At 61.9% G+C, this 21,667-nt stretch overlaps 1 protein-coding gene across 4 annotated transcripts in view; it reads left to right on the top strand.

The window, feature by feature from the left end:
- Positions 1 to 21,667, top strand: part of NAV1 (neuron navigator 1) — a 77,214-nt gene that overhangs the window by 7,341 nt on the left and 48,206 nt on the right. For 2 of the 4 annotated variants that reach the window (XM_054803764.1, XM_054803762.1), the window contains exons 2-4: positions 6,520 to 7,130; positions 7,465 to 7,565; positions 10,010 to 10,741. In XM_054803764.1, coding sequence (XP_054659739.1) covers positions 6,544 to 7,130; positions 7,465 to 7,565; positions 10,010 to 10,741 — 1,420 coding nt within the window. In that variant the 5' untranslated portion in view covers positions 6,520 to 6,543. Of the gene's footprint in view, positions 1 to 6,519; positions 7,131 to 7,464; positions 7,566 to 9,788; positions 9,852 to 10,009; positions 10,742 to 21,667 lie in introns of those variants that run through there. The other 2 variants (XM_054803763.1, XM_054803765.1) reach the window with 2 other exon arrangements.

The raw sequence follows: 21,667 nt of genomic DNA, 5'->3' as shown, positions 1-21,667 counted from the left end.
TGACACGGCCCGGGGGGGGGTGACACAGGCCGGGGTGGGGGGTGGGGGTGACACGGCCCGGGGGGGCGGTACCGGGCGGGGGGCGGTGCCGCGGGCGGCGGGGCGGAGCTGTCCAGCACCGGCGCCTCCTGAACGTCCCCAGCGCGGCGGGGCCCGGGCTGCCCCCGCTGCCCCCCCGCCCCCGCTCCCCGGCCTCCTCCGCCCCGAGCCGGCACCGGGCAGCCCCGATGTCCCCCCCCCACGGGGACACCTCTGCCCCCAGCCACCCCCGCGGGGGTGCCGGTCGCCCCGGCTCAGGGGATTGCGACAGATCCCGGGGTCTGTCCCGGCCCCGGCGCCTCCATCCTCGTCCCCGCAGCAGGATTTGTGCCGGGCGGAGCTCGGTTTCGCTGCCGCACACGGGCCTTTTGGTGGCAGAGACTGCTGCGGCCGGTGCAGCCGGGAGCTAAACTTCGCTCAGAGCAAGGTTTTATTAAAGCGGGTTAAACGCCTGATGGGATTGCCGTGGAGTGGCTGAAGCAGAGATTAGTGCTGTGGCTGCGGGGCTGGGCATCTCCGCTCCGACAACAGGCGGTTTCTGCCCTTCTCCCCCCGCCCCAGCCCGCAGCTCATCCCTCGGCGGCTCCAGAGCCCAGGCATCGTGCTGCGGGGAAGCAGCCAGCCAGGGCAGGCAGAGCTGGGGCTGCCCGGGCCTCCCCCCCCCACCCCCTTGCCCGTCTGCTGCCTGTACCCAGGAGAACGCCCTGCCCGCACTCAGCCTGGGCCGCCGAACCAGCCCCCACCCCCGGCGTTGCCCCTCCGGAGGGGCAGGGAGAGGGGAGCAGCGAGACGCCCCTGGGGAAGGGCCCAGCCCGGGGCCCCGGCCATGCGGGTGGTGGCAATGTCCCAGGCCGTGACACCGGCTGGCGGCCAGGCCAGGACCCGGCCAGGACGTGGGGGCCGGAGGAACGGGGCTGGTGGCTGAATCAGCAGCTTGTTCTCCTCTGAAGGCTCCTTTCTGCCCCTGCCCCCTCTGTTTCTCTTAGGAAAGTTTTATGTCCCTTGTGTCACAAGGAGCCTTTTCTTTGTCATCCCTCCCGAGCGTGCCGGGGAGGAGGTTGCGCTGGAGCACAGCCATCCCTGAGGGCAGCTCGGGGCCGGATCCTGCACAGGGCCACGAGGTGCACGCGGCAGCTTTGAGGGGGGCAGCCGTGTCACGCACCAGGATCTGTCCCGCGGCACGGGCTCAGCTCCTCGGGCCGCTCACACCCTGGGGTTCACCCCTGGGCTGCCCCCCTCAATCCTCACCCTTAAAAATGGGCGATGCTTTGCGGTCCCCAAGCATCTCCCCAGGGAAATCCAGCATGGCCGGCTCTGCTGCAGCCGCCAGTGCTCCTGCGTTGCCAGTCCCGCGGGCATCTCAAGGATGGCTCCCAATTTACGGAGCTGCTCTGCAGCCCGGCTCACCCAGGGAAGGATCCGTCCAATTTGTTCCCATTTATCAGCCCAGTTTCAGCTCCCTCACCCCTCCGAGAGGCTGTGTCGGGGTGGGGAAACTGAGGCACGGAGCAGCAGCAAGACGCAGCAGAGGCTGCAGGGTTTAATACCTTTTTGCATCACTAAGTGTTCATGCTCCTGTCACAATTATCCCAGGCACGCGGGGGAGAGTTTCATCCCCGGCAGGGATCTCTCAGCTGTGAAAGATAAGAGAAGCAAATTCAATCTGGTTTATAAAAGTCACCCTGAAATGCTTTGAGAACAGAGTGAAACGCGGGAGCGGCTGTTTCCAGCTCTGCTCAGGTGACGGATGGCTCCAAAGTGGATCTGCTTCGATGCTGGGGATGCTCCAGTGACCCCTCGCACACGAAATGGGGACATGAAATGAGACTTGGGCTCCAGGTCCCTGTATCAATTTCTGGCTGCTAAAATCACACGTGTGAGATGCATTTGGACACCAGGCCAAGGAAGTAGCTCGAGCTCTGAGCACAACAGATGCCTCTTTGAAGGAGATGCCTTCAGGGATGTGCTGGGTTGTGTTTGTCCTGGGATGAAGGACACAGCTCGGCCAAGGCTCTTTCACTTTCCTTCAATGTGAACACCCGTGTCTCTGTGGACAGCATCATCGGAAGGGATCAGAAACCACCTCGTCTCTGGGCTTAAAGGTTTTTAATTCAGGGCAAACTCAAGTTCAGTGCTGGACCCCAGCGCTCCAGACCTGAGCTCGGAGGTTGCTGGGATGAGCATCCTTCCCCCGGCCGGGAGAAGAGCATCTCCGGCTGCCCAGGGAGGCTCAGCCCCGACGCTCAGGCAGGGCTCTGCTGTGGCTTCTCCAAAATATCCCCTGGTGCTAAAACACCTCGTGTGTATTTGCTGCTTTCCACCACCATGAGACCCAGCGATCCCAAGCTGGTACCTGGGGAGGGGACAGGGCCAAAAACCCACCCAGGGGCTGGAAGGCCCAGAATTAAAGCATTGGGTGCAAATTTCTGGTGCTCACGTTGCCTGGAGGGTGAGTGACAGCCGGTTCCCAAGAGCTGCTCCAGGGACACAGAGGTCCCGTGGCCAGGTTGCATTAAAGGAGAAAGTCATTTCCCTTTCGAGCTAATTGCAGAGGAGCCGCCCATGTCTATCTAGGTCAAGCTGTAACCTGCTTTAGCCAGGCAAAGCGGCAGCAGGACACTGGAGTGACGCAGCGTGACGTGGCGCTCGCCTGCTCCCGTGTCACCATGACACACGAGGTGCGAGCTGGGGGGGAGCCAGTCCCTGGGCGCAGGGTTTGGGTGGGGTAGAAATCAATTTGGAGGCAAACGAAGAATTTGTTTGGAAGAAGAATGGGCCAGATCTCTCCTGGGAATGGTTTTAATTTGTGCTCGTTAATAAAATGATGGGATGAGTAGGAGAGCTGCTTGGCACAGGAGCGGCCCCTCCTGGGGCTGATGGGGGGAAGTAGGGACCTGGTGGGAGTTGCTTTGGTTTATCCCTTTGGTGGCATCCCCGGGTGCAGGACCCCAGCCCGAGGGGCCGCATCCACACCTCCTCTTGCCCGGCCCTGGGGAAGCCCCCGGCATCTCTAAAGCAGGGTGAAGCCCGAGGAGGGGTCACCCATGCTTAGCAGGGTGCAGCGAAGTGATGGGTGTCCTCGGAGACCCCCGAGGTGTGTGCTGCAGGGAGGCGACAGCTCTGGAGCCCGGCTCCCAGCCCGCGTCGGCATCTCCTGGGAAACCTCAGCCCTGCGAGCACAAGAGAAGGATTGATTTTTTTGTGGCCAACGCGTCAGCTTTGGCTTCTGCTGCAGCCACGGCATCGCAGTGAAGTGGCCACTGGTGGGCTCAGAGGGGAGAAATGGAAGTTGTGGCCATGACAGAGAAATCCAGAGTAGAATGGGAAAAAAAAAAAAAATCTCTAAAACCTGGTTACAGTCCTGATGCCACGTGCCCAGTGAGCAGGCGGGGCTGGAGGGGTGTTGCATGCTGATGGTGCTCAGAGGGTGCTGGTGAAGGTAAGGTCGTAGCGTAAACCTAGGTGAATTTTTTTGCCTCTGAGTTGGCTGAAGAGGAGCCCGGGACCAGCTTTATGGAGGCAGTGGCAGATGATCTCCCTCCACGTTAGGAGAAAAGCCACCAGCAGCATCCCCTGGGGCTGGAGATGTTTGTACAAGGGACCTCGAGGGTGAGATAGGTGAGGTGGTGCCGGTGGTTTAACCACTCGTGCCTGCAAGGCTGGAGCCTCGCTGGCTCTTGGCCCCGTCCCAGGCATCCTCACGCTTACAGGGAGGAAGGTCGACCCCGTTGGTGTTTGCGAAAGGTATTTTGCAGCTCAAGGTTGCGAACTGCTCTGCCCCCAGGCGTAGCACTCCCGGGGCAAGGGGCTGGGTTAAAGAGAGTGAAAAAAGTGCAAAATTGGGGTTTGCAAGTGTGGGTTGTGGGGTACGAGCAGGGAAAGGGTAGAAGGGTTGGGGGCAGCCAGTTGCTGCTGCTATTTGCTGCTGGGTGGGCTGCAAAAGGGGGTTGGGACCGTTGTGCCCCCCGGGATGTGCTGGTCCCCAGCTCCTGGCTAGTGCTGGGTGCTGAGCCCTGGCCACCTTGCTCCCAGCAGTGACCTTTGTGGGTGCAAGGAAATCCCACGGGTGCAGAAAAGGCCCCACACGGCCCCTGCCTGGCTCCTGCCACCCACCCTGCAGCACCCGTGGGTGGCGGCTGGTGCCAGCTGGGCCCCTCACTGGGGGCTGTGGTTGCCCATCGGGGCCAGATCCAGACCCATTTGCCAGCGCGGGGGTGGCAGAGCCCCAGTGCCTGTCTCCACCTCACCCGACGCAGCAGCTCGGGGACCTGCCTGTCCCAGAGACCCCCCCAAGCGCCTTGTCCCAGGGATGTCCCCCATCCACCGGTGCCGTGACTCAGGGCCACGACCGCAGCACATGCAGGCAGAGACATGTCAGCTGGGACGCGGGGAGAGAGAAAACTGCCCCGGCCGTTTCAAAGGCTTCAGCAAGAGCAAGCTTGGAGCCGTGTGTGTCGGTTCCCCCTTCCCCTTAGCTAAAATCGCCTTGAAAAGACCTTCGTGGCTCGTGGCTGGTGCTGGAGTGGGTGCTGTGACACCCAGATCTTGTCCACTGTGTCAGCCCTTCTCCCCGTGACCCACGGCCGCATGGCCCGGCTGGTCAAGTGCTGCAGCTCGTGCGGGGCTGGTGAAAGGGCACTCTGGTGCGTTCACACGAGTGCTGCCCACGGCAGGGACGTGGCCACCCTGGGGGGGGGGTCGCTGCGGGCGATGTGGGGCAAGGCTTGGTCCTTGCTGCCCCCCCAAAAGCCTGGGGGGAGCCGGGCTCGGGGCAGCTGTAGGTTGGGGAAGAGGCAAAATGGGGCAGTTTGGGGCATTTTTGTACCTTGCTTATGCAGCACCCTCTGCTGGGAGATGCATCGGGTGCAGGGCTGAGGCCCGGTGCTGTTCTCATCAGGGTGATGGGAGCTGCCCCCCTGCACCCCATGGCTCGCCAAGAAACCTTCTCCAGCTCCGAAGCAGCTCCATCTCAGCCAGGTGGTTTGAAAGGCGGCCAGGCTGCCGGCCCCGGGCTGCAAACAGAGCGGCTTGTGTGCGGCTCCGTACCTGGGCGGCAGCGTCCCCCCCAGCCCGCCGGGAACGGCTTCGCTTGGCTCCAGCGCAGCCCCGAACACGCTCGCTGGAGTGGCTGCACAAAGACCCCCTTGTGCTCGCTGCACCCCCCCGGCCCTAAGCCAGTGCTGGGGGACCGGAACCCCCCCCTCCCCCCCCGTGGGTGATGGGGACTGCGGGTGGCCGACCTGGAGCTGATGTTCCCCCCTAGGATGCTCGGGAACCCCAAAACCCTTCCATTCCCCTCCCCGGAGGTTTTCCTTCCGGGAAGCCGAACGAAACCGTGCTGGAGCAGCCCAGGAAATGTGTGTCCTGGGAGATTTGTGGCACCCGGCGCCCGTCGGCCTTTCGGTTCGCTGCGGGTGCACTCAGGCAAGGGAGCAGAGGTTGGCACAGGCGCCCGTGGAGCCACATCTCCCCGTCTTTCTAGAGACCACTCCATCCCCTGGAGAACTCCTTTTTTTTTTAAGTTTTGAGTTTTTGTCCCTGAGAGCTGCAGGCAGGAGGTGGTTGGAGATGGAGCTTTGCTCCATGGCTGATTTTCTTGCTGAGCCCTGCTCTGCCTGCCCGGGCAAAGCCTGTGGGAGGGACGAGCTTCTCCACTTGCTGTGACCGTGCCGACGTCCTTGTCACTGGTGGTGGCAAAGATGGGCCTGCTTGCCTGTGGGTGCTTTGGGTGGGATGGGGTGGTGCGCTAAGCCCCTGTCCCCATCTGCACGGAGCGAAACTCCAAGGCAAGGGGACACAGGGCACTGTCTGGGTGGTGGTGCCAGGGACGGTCACCGTGGGGCAAGATGAGAGCAAGAGCATGGAGAGATGGGGTGGTTGGCATCATGTGGGGGGAAATTGGGGATGGGGAGGGCAAAGGTGGGGCTCAGACACGGGTCTGAGGAATGGGGTTACAGAGGTGGTCCCTGTGCTGACCGGAAAGTGGTCTCAGGTCACCAGGAGATGGTCCTGAATGGCCAAGAGGTGGTCTTGGATGACCAGGAGATGGTCTCAGGTGGCCAGGAGATGGTCTCCAGTGTCTGGGAAATGGTCTTGAATGACCAGGAGATGGTCTCAGGTGACCATGATGTGGTTTGGGGGACCAGGAGAAGGGTTTGGGTGGCCAAGAGGGGCCCATCCCGCCTATGGTGCAGCCCTACTGGTGAGGGTCTCTGCTCACGTGCCCTTGCTGCAGGGACCTGCCACAGGGACCTGGGCACGTGGGGACGGGGCTGCACAGGATCCCTGGGGGGAACACCATGTATGTCCTCACTCTGGGGTGTGGGATGCAGTGGCCTCCTCCTCGGACGGAGACATTGAGCACCCACAGTCAGTGGGGGCCAAGACCAGGGTCCGGCGTGGCCAAGGGGATGTGGGTGCCCCCCCATGCCCACACCCTTGCCGCGCCGGGCCCCGCTGAACCCTCCTCTCTCCCCGCAGCCTCACCGCAGCCTCCTCGCCAGGATGAACGGGACGGCCAACGTCAACCCCACCGGCCGCGGCCACTATGCCTCTGCCATCCCGGTGCCCTGTGCCGTGGCCCACGGCAAACCGCACGCCGTGGCCCCCCCAAGCGCCTCGGGGCTCCCCATCCCCCATGGGGCTCCGTCCCCCCGGCCAGGGAAGGCAGCGGCCCCCGGCCCCAAGCCCCCCAAGCCCAAAGGCGCTGGCAGAGCCGCCGGCCGTGAGCTGGCCGAGGGCAGGGAGGGCAGCCCCGGCGTCCCCCCCCGCGGGGGGCAGAAAGCCCCGGCGAGGTCCCTGATGTCCCCCGGAAAGTGGCCAGAGGCAGCGGGCAGTGGGAGGAGAGGGGTGGGCAGGGCTGGGGAGCCCCCCGAGCCGCCCAAAGCCCCCCTGGTGCAGGGCAGGGGTGGGGGGCGGCCAGGGGGGTCCCCTGGGAAGGGCAGTGGGGTGGCCGTGGTGGGGACAGGGGATGAACTCCATGGCGGCTCGCTGCGCAGGGGCCCTGAGTTCGGGTCGGGGGCCATCACCTTCTCCTCAGGCCCCCCCCACAGCCACCCTGTCACCGCCACCGTGGCACCCTTCCGGTACCGGTAAGTCCCTGGGGCTGGGGGGGCACGGGGCTGGGGGGAGGCAGCCAGGCAAGGGAATGGGGGGGTTGGGTCTGGGGCTTCTGCCCCAAAAGGAGGGTTCCCACCAGGTTTGGGGCACTGGGGGTTCCTGGGGCACCCAGGGGAGCTGGTGTGGGGCAGGGGATGGGCTCAGCGGGGAACGGGGTGCCCTGGGATCCCCCCTGCCATGAGACCCGTGTTCTCAAGCCCTGGCGGAGCCCAAGGCACCACATCCCCGTCTCCTGGGGGGTCTCCAGCTGGCTGCACCCCGCGATGCACCCCTGCACCCCCACCCTCACCCCACCTCTGCCCCCAGGCTGCAGGAGGACCCGGAGGAGGAGAGGGCCACATCCCTGGGTGATGAGTGCCCCGGTGCTGCGAAGGTCCCTGACCCTGACCCCAAACCCGGAGGCCTGAGTGAGTCCAGGGGGGTTTGCTGGGGGGGGTGGTCCTGCTGGGGGGCTGCTGCGATGGTGCCGGGGGGCAGCGGCTCATGCCGGAGCTCAGACCCCCAGGGCCCCATGCCAGAATGGGAGCCGGGGCTGGAGGTCGGTGGGGTGGGGTGGAGGAAATCCCCACACAGGAGGTGCCCCGACTCCCCTGGGGAGGGTACGGCTGCAGCCGCCGCCTCCGGTGACCCCAACAGCCAAAACACTACACCCACCGGTGTGGCCCCTCCTGGGCACAGGAGCCACATCGGCATGCCCCCGCAGTGCCGCTGGCACGGGGGGACCGTCCCCTCCGTGACGCCGCCGGGACATCGCCCCGCTTGGCTCCTTTCCCTCCTCTTCCCAGTTTCCCGGCGCGCTCCAGGAATGACCCATTTCCAAGGAGCCGGCGGAGAGCCGGCGCGAAGGCGGGTGCCGCGGCACCGCTGGCTCCCTGCACCCACCACGGGGACACCCCCTTTCTTGGCGGGCGAATGAGCCCAAGTGCAAGGTCCCCGCTGCAACGCTGGGGACACCCCAGTCCCCTCTGGCGCTTGCTTAGGGGAGAGATTTTGGAGGGGCGGCTGCTGGAGGGGATGCTGGGGCGGTGGTTGCCAGGGCAGCGGCAGTGGAGGATGGCGGGATGCTCCAGGGATGTGCAGGGAAGGGGAAAAAAAGAGCCGGGAGCTTCGCCGGATGATTTGAAGGGACAGAAGTCGGTCAGAGCCATGGTGGCTCCCGGCACTGCCGGGCTTTGCAGCGGGGTCCTGGCACCGCCGCCGCGCAGCCGGAGGATAACGGGGTTCAACGCTGAGGCCTGATTTGGGAAGCACCAAAACTGGCAGCGAGTGGGAGGATTTTCCGGTAGAAAGCAGGAGGGGAGAGAGCGGGGCTGGCGTGCTCCCAGCGCAGCTGCCCTGCTCGTCTTGGGGGAGGTTTTGGGATGAGGCCGAGTGGATTCGGTGCTGGGGAAGGGGCCGGATCCTTTCCCTTCCTCTACGTCTCCCCCGGCCCACGGCAGCTTCTGGGGCTCTGTCGGGCCTGGCCGGAGGGGACAGGGGACATCGGGAGGCTCCAGGTCACCCCACCAGCCCCAAAATGACGACACACCCAAATTTGCCCCCTGCAGCAGGCCCTACGCCCAGGCAATAGCCTTGTAACTCAGCAAGGGGCGTAACAGCCCCCCCAAACTCAGAGCAGCTTCGGGGTGCAGCAGGGCAGCTTGTGCACCCATCCCCACCCCAGCAGCACTTTTTGCTGCAGAACACCTTTTTTTTGGGGGGGAGGGGGCACCCTATGCTGCCCCATCCGGGCCGGGTCATTTTGGGGCTCCTCAGCCCGAGTCACCCGGGGCGGCCGTGCTGCCATACGGGGGGCTGGGCTGGGGGGCTCGCGCCGCCCCCGGCCCTCGCGGCTCCTTATCTCGGCAGCATAGTGATGGGCTCTAATGCAATATTTTCTGGCGGTTGCCATGGCAGCCCGTGTGAGGTCACCAAATAGACTTAATTCACCCCTCCCGAGGGACGGGTAATTAATGAAAAATGATGATAACCAGATCCCGCTCCCCCTCTTTTTCTCCCCCCCTTAATTCCCCCAGATCACTGGAGAGGCCCCGCTGGGTTTGGGGGCTGTGGTGTCCCTTGGGGGGCTCCTGGGACCACTCCGGGACCCTCCTGCGCTGTTTGGGGTGAAACGGGGAAGTTTGGGCCTCCCCGGGGCTGGGTGTGTGGTGTCGGGGCTGGGGGTGGGCACGGCGGCAGGCGGGACGGGGGGTGCTTCACACGCAGGGTGCTGGGGCGCGGGACCCCCGGTGGCTTCACCCACCTCCCAGCCAGCACCCGGCGCGTCTCTGCCCGCACGGAGCTGCGGGACGGGGCGGGCAGGCTCTGGTCACCGAGGCCACCGACGGCTCGGTGTGGGGGGCGGCCCCCTCGCGGCACCCGTGGGGGTGCACGCAGCACCGCGCCTGCCAGCTTCATCCCTCGCCCCCGGGGTCCTGCATCGCCACGGGGTCCCGCACGGCCCCGCTGCCCCCGGGGTCCCCCCGTCCCCGTCCCCCGCTCCGCTGTGCTCGGCGCTGCACGGCCCCGGGGGCGGCGCGCGCCCCCGCCCCGCCCCGCGGCGCGCGCCCCCTCCCCTCCGTCCCCGTCGCGGGCGCGCGCGCCGCGCCCCGCCCCCTGTCCGCGCGAGCCGGGCGCGGAGGAGGGCGGGCCCTTTTTGTTTGCCCCTGACATTCCGCTGGTTCGCAGTGTCCCGCCGGCGGCGGAGCAGCGAGGTGGGGCCGCGCCGTTCACCCCCCACCCCCCCCCCCCGCCCCCCTCCATCTCCTCCCCGTCCCGCTCCGCTCCGCCCCGCGCCGGTGGGGCGGGCGCTGACGGCGGTTCTCTCTCTCCCTCTCTCTGTCTCGCCCGGTGTGTGTCCTCGGTGCCGCAACAGCAGCAGCAGCAGCAGCGCCCGGCGGGTTAAATGGTTGCAGCGCGGGGATGCTGGGGAGCAACCTCAAGAGCCTTCCCGACGTGGAGCTGGGCGAGGAGGAGCGCGGCTACCGGCGGGGCCCCGACGGCGGCGCGGTGATGCCGAGGCGGGCGAAGTCGGCGGCGGCAGCGACGGGGCCGCGGGGCGCGGAGCTCCGCGTCTTCAAGGCGAGCAGCGCGGAGGGACGGCTGCCGGCCGGCTCCAACCTGCGCAAGCAGAAGTCGCTCACCAACCTGGCCTTCCTCACCGACGCCGAGAAGAAGCGGCAGCTCTACGAGCCCCGCTGGAGCGACGACATGGCCACGGCGGCGGCAACGGGGGCGGCGGCGGGGGGGGGCGGCCGGGGCGGCGGCGGCCACCGCGGCCGGGAGGCGCCCGCCATGTCGCGGAGCCTGTCCCGCTCCGAGCACTCGCTGCTGCCGCCGCGCCCCGCCGGCCCCGCCAAGCCGCCGCCCGCCGGCAAGCCCAGCCGCATCCCCCGCGGGCCCTACGCGGAGGTGAAGCCCCTCAGCAAGGCCCCGGAGGCGGGCGGGGGCGGCGGAGGCGGCAAGTGCGACGACGAGCTGCTGGGCGGGAAGGGGCCGGCGGTGGCAGCGGGCGCTGAGGAGAAGCCCTACCTGAAGGTGGACCCCGAGCTGGTGGTGACGGTGCTGGGCGACCTGGAGCAGCTCCTCTTCAGCCAGATGCTCGGTGAGTGCGGCCATCGCGCCCCGCCGTCAGGGGATGGGGAATGGCGGGAGTCTGGCTGGCTGAGGGATCAGGGGCTCCCGCCGCCCCCGGGAGGGACCCGCTGGAGGCCGCGTCGGTGTCCCTGGCGCTGGGGAGAAGGAGAAGGGATGCTGAGGGAGAAGGTGCCATCGGCCAGCCCAAGGGCCGGCACGCAGCCTCCTCTCGCCTTGGCTCCAGCCTCCTCACGGGGAGGAATGGTGGGTGGTGGTTGAACTTGTCCTCCCCCACGCGTCTTTTCGGTCGCCCCTTGTCTCTACACCCCACCAAAGATGATGGAGGTTGCCCGGCCAGGTGCCGCAGCCGCTCCCCGCCATCGGGGAGGCTTGCCCCGGGGTTGACCTTGGCCGCTCTCACTGGGAGGCTGTCGGCAGAAGTGCCGTGCCTAGGGTCTGCGCCGCTGCCTGCGCTTTGGGCAGGAGGCTTCAGCTCCAGAGCTCCTCCAAGGTCCTGGGCTCTGGCCAAGGAGGATCCTCCAAGGATGCTGCCACAGGGTTTGCGTGAGCTGGTTTCAGCTCGTGGCCGCCTGCATCTTGCTGTCCCGGTGGCTTTGATTCTTGAGCCTGCGCAGTCGAGAGCTCGTTATGTGCACAGTGGGTTTTCATCAGAGCAATGAGCGCTGGCCCCCGGCGCTGGCCGTGCCTCTGATCTCAGGACCCGCTGCCTCCCTTGTGGGCTGTGGCGCTGGGTTGGTACAGGCGTGCCCAGCCCTCGCGTTTCCCTTGTGGCCGCACGCTGATCTCTAGGAAACCGTGGCAGCCTTGGGAGCCCAAGCCTCTGCTTCCTGCTGAAGCCTGTGCTTCCCTGCGTCCCAACCGGCAGCACTGTGGGCTCAGTGGGCTTGGCTGGGCAAGGACCGTGGGGGGCTTGCAGCTACAAAGAGCTCTGTTTGGTCTGGCAAACTGGTGTGAGAAGGTGGCAAATGAGCTCTGCACAGCCGTCATGGTGCTCCCGGTGCCCAAGCTAGCCGAGTTTAAAGCCTTGGTGGTTGGTGACAGGGGGAAGCAGCAGTACAGGCAGGGCTGGGAGCTCTGGTGTGTCCAGTCCCTTCAAGTTCCTGACCTGGAACCCCCCCTTTCAGGAGGCCAGAAGCTTCTCTGGCACTTGGAGAGCTGTCTTGAGATGCCTTCTCCTAGCTGTGTTCTGAGCAGAGCCCCGCTGTGGGGAGAAAGGGGAGAGATTTGCCCTGGCTTGGGGCTGTGGAGGTTTGGAGAGGTGGAACGAGGTGGAGTACGTGCCGAAGTCAGGCCCTCTGTGCTTGCTGAGTCCCGTTCCCTGCTGCACACCCCGCTGCTCCAGGAGCCTTCGGGGTGTCACAGCCCCTGCTCCAGTGCAGGGCTCTGGCACAATGTGCAGTGGCATATGCCGGCACACAGGCATGGAGCCTCCCAAACCATCACCTTCAGGCCCCTGGCCACGCACGGCCATGAGAGCAGCAGTGGTGGTGTGCGCCCTGCCCACCCCCTCCCTGGCAGGGTTCTGCCCTGGCTGCTGGAGCATCCCAGGGCTCGCCGGAGCTCTGCAAGCAGCTCATGGAAAGCCACGGCACTAACCCAAGGTGGGGACAGACAGATCGTGGGGATGATCAGGTTGGACATGTGAGGTCGGCCTTGTGACAGGGGCTGTGGGGGCTCAGGCTGCCACGTGGTCCTGCAGCTGGGCTTGTGGGCATCCATCCTCAGCCCTAATGCTGGGGTAACACTAGATGCCATGGGGGCAGGGAGCAGGGCAGGATTGCGGGAGGATTTGTCACTTATGGGACTAACAGATCTCAGCCCACTGGTGTTGGCATGCCTGGGGGGATCTCAGTGTCCCCCTGTGACTCTCTGCTCTTCGATGGGGGGGTTTCCTCAGCAACCCCAAGAGAAATTCTTGCAGCTTCCCTGAGGGTGCAGGACTGGCCCATGTGGGAGTGACTCCTGGTTTGCGGCAGTTGCTGGAGTGCCAGAGGCCCTGCCTGCGGGACAGGGACTTGTGCGCGTGCTGAGGAAGACCACGGCTTGCAGAAGTGCCCCCAACACCCGCTTTGGTTTCTGAGGTGGCTGCCTAGCCCTTGTCTGTGGTGGGGCCTGCTTCAGGGCCTGACCTTGACCTTGGGAGGTGCTGAGCATCCTTTTGGACTGCATTTACCATCTGAAGGCTTGGTCAGCTGGCCTGTGAGGGCCAAGTACTGCTGAATCTGTCCCCCTGCTTTGTGTATTTGCTGAAATAGATAATTTTCCAAGATGTACAGACTGCCGGGCTTCCTTTGGTGGGGACTGAGGGCTGGTTGTCCAGTGTCAGGTTGGGACAATGCCTGGGGTGTACAGGACAGGAGCTTAACCCTGCTGAAACGTAGCTTTCCTTCCATGGGGCTGTACTTCTCTCCTTCATGGGAGTTGTGCTGTTGAGTCATACCTACTGAACCAAGGCAACCATGACCTGGCACGTCCTTGACGGTGTGGTGGGGATGCCGATAGGGGTTTGGGGATGTGCAGAGGAGGGAGCAGTGTGACAGTGGTGGTGGCTGCTCCGTCACTTCATGTATGCCTGCAGCAGAACCATGGCTGGGGGTGTGTGAGCCTGGACAGACGCTGAACTTCTGGTCCTCACCCCTTTGCTTGTTGTCTGATGTGGTCCAGGCAGATGAAACCTTCCACAACGTGGGTTCTCAAGGGAGCGGTTGTTCCTGTGGTGGGGACAGACCCAGAAGGGACAGGATCCCACTTACTCAGGAAAGTGGGCTTCACCAGCTACGGCTGGTGAGTAGAGTCAGGAGAGGGGCTTTCTCCTGGTTGCTACAGACAGTGCTTGGGAGGGAGGGAAGGTTTCTCTGCTGTTTGCATGGATTTCTTTGGCAAGAGAAACATCAGCCTGAGCTGTTTGGCCATGTCTGCTGGAGGACACCCTATCCAGAGTGACATGAGAAGACCCGCCAGCGTGGTTTGTGCTGGGAAGAAAGAGATGGGAGTTGCTGGGACTTTCAGCCACTGCAGATCTTGTTGTCCTTGAGCTGTTGACCTGCGTTGAAGCCTGTGCTGCCTCTGCCTGACCTGAGCTCCCTGCTCCGCCAGACACAATGGCTTGCAGAGACCTTGTGCGTCTTTGGTCTCCACACCTGAGTTCTCATCTCTGCTTTGTGCTCCTCCTGCCAGAAGCACTCCCAAGCCTTTGCTAGCCAAAAATACAGTTTATTTAGTAGTGGCCAAATGTTACCTCTCATTCGGTTGCTGCTGCTGTGTCATCTGTTTGATGGCACCGAAGCTTTGTAGAGCTGCTGAGGATGTAACCACGTTTAAAGCAGAGCAGCCTGCGCAAGATGGGAGAGGTCACTGGGACACAGCAACCACATGTGCTTTGTAGAGGCTATTTCCATCATCCAAATTATACATTTCACATCAACCAAAGACCAAGGCTTCTCATCAAAGCTGGCTGGCAGCTGGGGTTGCTAATTACACCAGTGCCTGGCCATGGGATGAAGGGTATGGAGGGCATGTGGCCAGCATGGTGGAAGAGCTTACTGTACAAAGCTCACTGTGACTGTCTCCACGTGCAGTGGACAAGAGCGTGCAGGTGCGGAGGCACATAAGGGCTGCGTGTGAGTTCGTTAGCACTGGGGTGTGGTGCCCAGCATGATTGCTGCACTTACCTAGAGGTCCCCAGAGCACCTCTGAGATCCTGCAGTTACTTTCTACAGCCATTTCCTTGGCCATGTCTTGCAGTATATGGTGCCTCTTAAGTGGCTGCTAATTCGCGTAAGCGAATAAGCGGTGGGTGTTGCGTGGGCCAGGGCCAGGTAGACACACGTGTGATCGCAGGGGAGACACTGTTCCCTGCAATGCTTGCTGCAGGAGTCTTTGCAGCCCTGTCAGGCTCTACAGGTGCAGCTATAACCCATCTCAGTCCTGCAGCCCTCGGCTGGCAGCGAGTCGGGAATGCCACCCTTCCCCGCGTGGCCCAGCGGGGATGTCCTCGCTGGGCAGCATGTGCCCGCGGAGACCCACTACCTCCATGGTGCTGACATGCCGGCAGGGCAGACCCCAGCTATGCTGGGCTGGCGGCTGGCTGGGCAGCGGGTGCCAGCAGCTCGTCGGTGGTGGAGAGGAGAGCCAAGGGGCTGGTATGGGCAGATGGGCTCCTGGAAGGGCAGGAGCTTCATGTTGCATCTGACTGTGATCTGTTTAAAAAAGAAAGCACAGCGCAGGAAAGACACTTGGCCAGTGTCTGACATGTCCCGTGCGAGCATATTCACGGCTCCGGTGGAGATGGTCTCACCAAGGTGTCCCTTCCCAAGGAGATCCCCTCCTGATGACTGTCCTTGCTGGCCAGGCACATGATATGGGATTAAAATGGACACCCCTGCCCCATGGCGTTCCTACCCCTGCCCCACAGAATTCCTGGCTGTTTAATGAAGCACTAACGGGCCAGTTGCAGCACTGTGCAGCAATACCCAGGCTCCCTGGCAGGAGACCATAAGGAGGTCAGAAACCAAGTAGCTCTTCGCAGTGATGGGAGCGGGTTATTGCCTCATAAAGCGGTGCGGCTGTCCTGATATCACTGTCACACTAACGTTATTCCTCTCTTAAGGCCCCTGTGTGATGGTGCCTGTGTGATGAGGTTGTTGGGGTGGGGATTTATCTCCTTCTGGCCGCAGAGCTGGACTCCTGTGTTTGGGGTAGGAGTGAGGAGAAAGGGGAGAGGTAGACAATCATGTTGCTGCTTCCAGCCTGCTCCTGGGAGCTGACAGCAAGTAGTAGATGTCTCCTCTCTCCAGCTGAGATGGCTGCAGTGACTGGGGAGAAGGTCTGGAAATGAGACCCGAGCGCTCCAGAGCGTTCTGCTGAAGCTGTTTGGGATGTGCCATGTTCCCAGTGATAATGGCAGTGCAGAAAAAGTGCTTAAAAAAAAAAAAATCCAGATTTGTCTTTCAAAATTTCCCATGGAAAAGTAGCAGAGCAAACACTTGGAGGCAAAAGTATTTGGGGATGCACTACTGAAACAAATTCCTCCCCCAAAGAGCCTGAAAAGTGCTGTTCAAATGGGGCTTACCCAGTGTCCCAGTGACTGCCTGTATCTTGCCCCTTGCCCCCAAATCCAACATTTTTCCACTGAGAAAATATGTAAATGAATGCAAAATTGTATGCAATTCTGGAAATGCTATTTGGGATCTGCTGGTGGGATGTGTCCACAGCGGGGCCTGGGTGATGGCCCCTCAAGGCCTTGTCGACCCCTGAGAGCAATGCTGAGGGCTCTTGGGGTGGTTTGCTCTTGCAGAAGCACACCCACGGGTCCTGCCCGGTCCAGGTGCCTCGTGAGCAGTCTGCTTCCAGCTTGGGTGGCACTTGGGGAACTGGTAGTTCTGGGTCCCCTCCTGGTGCCCCCCATACCCAGCTTTGCGTCTGGCTTCTCATGCTGCGGCACGTGTTTCTGTACCCACAGCCCTTCCCCAGCACGAGTCCCCTCTGCCATTGCCCTGTTATGTCCGTTTAGGTTACCAGCTCGTTGCCTTCCTGTGCAGCTTCCCGTGGTGCCAGAAAACAATTTCTCTTTTCCTCCCTGCCCGCTCTCACTTGCGCATCGGAGGACAGCACTTGGCTGATGCTTGTGCCCGCTGCACGGGGGAGGATTCATTCCAGCTCAATGCAGAGCCAGAGCGTGCACCTTCCAAGGTGTGTAACCTGTGAGTGACGCCAACCTCTAGTGCCAGCCCGTCTGCTATGGCCAGCGTGTGCCTCCCGGCTTGCCTGGCTGAGACGCGGTCCTGCCTGGGGGCAACCAGGCGGTTTTCTGCAGGGCTGTTGTCTCAGGGTCATCCCATGCCACTCACCTGGTTCTGCAGTGTCGGGCAGACCCGCTGACATGTCCTCCAAGTGACCCGCTGGTCACTTCTCAGAGCATCCTTTGTGCCACCACGTGTGTGGCATTTGGTGCCCTGTGTGCGTGGTGGCAGCGATGTCCCGGGGCCGCGTGTGTGCAGTGTTTCTGGTACCGGTGGCAGCTGTGGTTACAGCCCAGCAGTGAAGCTGCTGAGGCTGGATCCACTCGCTGGGTGGAGTGGGGATGGCTCCGTCCTTCGAGGGTGGCTTAGTCCTTGTCCTCTCCAGGCTTCGCACCTTGAGGGTGTCTTGTACAGAGCTGCGGGGACGCAGGGTGTGGGAGATGAGATATGGTGTGATTCTGCCGTGTCCCCTACCCTGCAAAGTCACGTCCTCCTCCGGGCACATGAAGCAGCTCTCCTGGGGGATCCAGGGGAGGGGTTGGCAGTTCTCCGGCTGGGAAGCGGTAAACTCGGGAAGGCAGAGTATGTGCGAGGCAAGGAGCCTGGCCAGGGAGGCTCGGCGCTGCCTCATGGTGGGGTGGAGGGGCGAAGGGGGAGCGGGGCTTTCCCACGCTGCTGCATTGCAGCTCGGAGCCGGGGAGCTGAGCGCGGAGGGGAGCTGGGAAGGCAGGGGATGCTGCATTGCAGGGCTGAGATTAGAAGCTGTGCAAATGGAGATGTGCCTGTGTCAAGGCGGGTGTGACACTGAAGAGCAGTGCCCAGCACACCCGCTGATCTGCTTGTCTTTTCTCTAATCCATTTCTTCCACATTTTGTTTTGCTCGAGCATTTCTTTCATTCCTTACGCTGTTATTTGTCTTGTCCAATTGAGGCAGTAATGTATTTTTTATTAATTCAGGAGAAGGGCTGAGATTCATCTCCTGCTGGAAAGAGCTGCTGGAATCTGCGTAAGGGAGCTTAGCACAAGCGCAGCGCAGCTGGGCAGGATGTTTTCCTCGCTCCTGGGAGCAGCCTTGCAGCAGGGAGGTGACTTGAGAGCCTCGTGGCCCCGGCGCAGGGGCCAGCGTGGCGTGTGAGCTCCCTGGAGATGCTGCACAGGCAGACCACGGGCAGGCACGTGCTCCCTCGCTGCCTGGCGAAACACAGGCACGTCCTGCAGCAGGGACATGTGCCTCCACCTTCGTGAGCATGTGAACATGCCAGTGCTGTAGGGAGCACAGAGTTTTCCACAACTACCTGGCGTAGGCATTGGTGGTGCTTACTGACTCCACATCCCTCTTCGGTTTCGTGTCAGCCTTGTTATCTCTGTCCTAGATGCCTCCTGCTCATCAAGAGGTGAGCGCTTTGCAGCCCTCCCCTGGCCAATGTACCTGCAAGGGTCTGGCCTGAAGCCTCCCCCCGCGTTTACAGAAGGAATTTATGGCAAATCCAGGAATTAGTTTTGGAAGATGTAAAGGCAGGGCTGCTCTGTCCATGCGTTTCACCCAGGCTGGATCTTGCCCAGTGGCAGTGTGGGTAAGGAGGGGATGGTGAGCTGGCTAGGAGGGACCTTCTAAAGGGGACCCAGGAGGTGACTTTCAGTCAGGAACTGGAATTGAGGGTTTTGTGTTGTGCCCGTGAAGCCGCGGTTCCCTCAGCAGGTTACGAGCCTGACTCGGAGCTGCAGGTGACGCGGCGGGAGGGCTGGGCTCCATGCCAGCTCCGTTGGCTCACCAGCCGGTCGGCTGGGTTCAGCTGTGGGATGGGAACCTCTCCTGCTCGGTGAGCTGGAAGGATGGCTCATGGCCGAGGTCCTCTGCAGCTCATTGAAGCTGACGGAGGTCGTGGTCGTTCTTGTGCGACCCAGGAAAATGGGAAGAGCTGTGCTGTGAGTGCTGAAGCCTGCGGTGCGTGAGCTGGAGGGGGAAATATCATAACTGCAGTGTGGCAGAGGGTCAGCACCATGCCTTTAGCACCAGGGAAAGGCTGAACCGCTTTTATATCTAGTGCCAGCACCACTGGGCACCAGCCTGCGTGGTTGCGATCTGGGGTTGCTGCACGTCCCACATCTGCGCACCTTGTGCAAGGTTGTGTCACCAAGTGTGACAAAGCTGGCAATGAGACCCTGCAACCAGACAAGCTTCTTATAGCGCCATTATGAAGTGTGCAGTCTTGGCCAAACCCAGTCCTTACTGGCTCTACTGGGAGCTCAGACTGACTGCAGCTGAGATTTTGTGAAGCTCACACCTCCATCCTTTTTCAGTGGGACTGAACTGTCCCCAATGCCAGCACTGCCCCAGCCCCTGCACTGAGCAGCCTGGCTCTCCCGATTCAGCGAGCAGCTGTGAAGCACATTCAAAGCTACAACTCAGGTACGGCTCCATCACCAGCTATTTATAGCTGTGTGAGCTTTCAGCATAGCCGTGGGCTGAGAATAACTCACTGATGAGACACTTCTCAAAATCACGCGCCCGTCGCCCATGCGCAGCATCGTCATCTCAGGCTTCCCGCATGTCGACGTAGGGTACGTCTTGGTCCTGTGCCAGCCCGGGTCAACATGAAAAGGAGTTTGTGCCAGTGTTTCTTCTGAGGGGTCAGCCAGTTTGTTGTGGCACAGCTGCGCGGCCCCGTCCTTGGCAGGATGCTATCAGCCTTTTGTGGTGGGCGTGGTGGCACGGTTTGGGCTCTGTAAAACCCACCCCATGGAGAGCAGCCCTTTCCTTTTCGTAGCCCAGTGTGTGGGGAGATGCGGGCTCTGGCAGGGAGGGATGTGCTTGGGAAGCAAGGCAAAGGAACCTGCTATTCAGGCTGGGACCTGGAATGTTGAAACTCACCTCTTTAATGAACCCCTCGGGCTGGAAGCATTAGATGCTGTCGGGGTGTTTCCACTTTGCTTTATCTCTGACTTGGCATTATATTTCCAAGCTGATGCAAACAAGTGGAAGAATAGATAGCGGCTAATTCACATCAATTGCTGTGGTGTGGGAGCTCCCTGAGGTGAGCCGGGGCTGGCAGAAAACCCGCTGCGGGCCATTTGATGGGGCGAGTGTGTCCCTCCCCGGCTGGTTCCCTGTGTGGTGCTGTGGGGGACACCCTGTCAGCCTCGCAGGTGCCCGCTCCCACATCCCGAGGCTTCTCCCAGCCTTGGTGGCTCAGAAGCTGGAGGAGGCTTTGCCAGGGCGAGTACGGTGTCGTGAACCAACGCAGCGGCGTTGGAGCTGGGCAAGGCAGGGCTGTTTCAGCAGGCTCCGAGGTGGGAGCGCTGCTTTACAGGAGTGGGGGCAACTGAGTCATGTCCCCCCCGCCATGTTAAAACCAAGAGGAAAGGCATTTGGCAGATTGTGGCTGGGACCTGGGATGGTCCAGTTCTGCCAGGGGGAGACCAATGTGGGGCCATGGGCATTGTAGCTACCATGAGCGCAGGACCAACAGCCACCCAGCTGTGGCCTTCTGCAGCCACCTTGTCTTTAGCCTCCTGACTTTCACTGTACCAAGGGAGTGACGAGGAGATAGCTCCAAACTACCAATAAGCAGAGCAAGAGCAAGGGAAATAATGAAGTTCTGCTTCCTCCCCATCCCAGCAGGGAAGATGGACAGACAGCGTCCTGGAAACGTTGCTGCTGTGAGCCCAGAGAGGTGTATGTCGACTCCCAAGGAGCTGGCCTTGTGCCGTAGCTGGGCTTCACCAGGCATGATATGGCTGTAGATCGAAAGGTGGGAAGAGAATTGAGTCTCACTCTGTTGGTGCTCGGTGTGTTGCTTTTCTGTCCTGCTGGGCTGGGGAACACGAGGCTGCCAAAGACCTCAAAGCAATGGTGGGGAGTCACTGGGGACAGCCTGTGGGCTTTTTCCAGTGCTGCTCCAGCTGCCACCAGGTGCCATGAAAGAGGGCTGCACTCCTGTACCTCCCACAGACCCCAGGTTCATTTACAAATATGACAAAAACCTTTCCAGGGAATTGGAGTCACCCTGGACAGGCCATGTGTTGCACCTCGAGATGGGCAAAGGGGTCCTGGGAGCAGAGGTGCCAGTGTGCAAGGGACCCCTTGGCTCCTGGTAGTGGTGGTTCCTCTCCCAGATAACATGAATGTAGACTTGGCATGGGGTTAAAATCCTGCTCGGCCTGGAGAACGTGTTGTGTGATCGCTGGCTAAGGGGAAGCACCGAAGCACCAGCATTTGCCTGACTCCCAGCCATAGACATGAGTCTTTTGTGCCTTGGGCTGTACGTAGCTGGGGGCTCGCAGATATTCAGCACATTGTCCTTTGGCAAGTTCCGTTTTGATGATTCACCCTGGGTTGATTTGAGGCTGGATGTATCACTGTCTGGTCCTCCTGCCTCCTGCTGTGGAGTGGTTAAAAGCACCCACAAGCTGGCTGTGTCCTGACCCCATGGGGAACAGCAGCACCCAGAACAAGCCCCAGCTCCTCAGTCCTGTGCCGGTGGTGCCGCAGGCACAGCTGTGATGGGGCAGTGAGGGTTCCTGCCCTACGTGGGGTCTCAGCCTGTCTCCCCAGGACTCTGCCCTGTGTCGGAGCAGGGGAGGCACAGCCCATCGCGCTGCCGTCCCCAGCCAGCACAGCCGCAAGGGAGCCGTTAGAGCCTGACAGAACTACAGCAGTCCTGTGGCTGTTTGGTTTTACCTTGGAGACCAGAATGTCCCCCAGTGGTTTCAGGGATGTAGGAGGGACAGAGCTGATGTCCTTCAATACTCCAGGCTGAGCACAGCAGCAGTTTGGGGACTGATTTACCAGCAGACCAAGACCCTCCTTCCCTACAGGCAAGAACATCTGGAAGAGGGCAGACGCTCAGGCAGCAGCACCTTCAGCCATCTCATTTTCGTTTCCCTGAACCCTTTTAGCTGTGCTTTTGCTGTGCAGTGCCAAACAGCGTCCCGGTGCTCCTGGAGCACTAATATCCATCATCCGGCCGCAGTCTGTAGAGCACTCAGAAATTTTGTGCTATTTTCAGTTAGTTTTCCAAGTTGAGCTTATTGGCTCATGGGCATCTGCTCCCAGATGGAGAACATGTGGCCGGTTCCTGCAAGGGGAGGAGAACGGCCCTGCTCATAAAGCAGCATGGGGGATGAGCGAGGGAATCTCTTCCTGGAGCCTGCGAGATGCTTTCAGGGCTGTGCAGAGTCGGGCCTGGAGG

This window comes from Grus americana, chromosome 25 (assembly GCF_028858705.1).
Source record: "Grus americana isolate bGruAme1 chromosome 25, bGruAme1.mat, whole genome shotgun sequence".
Taxonomy (NCBI): Eukaryota; Metazoa; Chordata; class Aves; order Gruiformes; family Gruidae; genus Grus; species Grus americana.
This window is presented reverse-complemented; position numbering and strand designations above follow the sequence as displayed.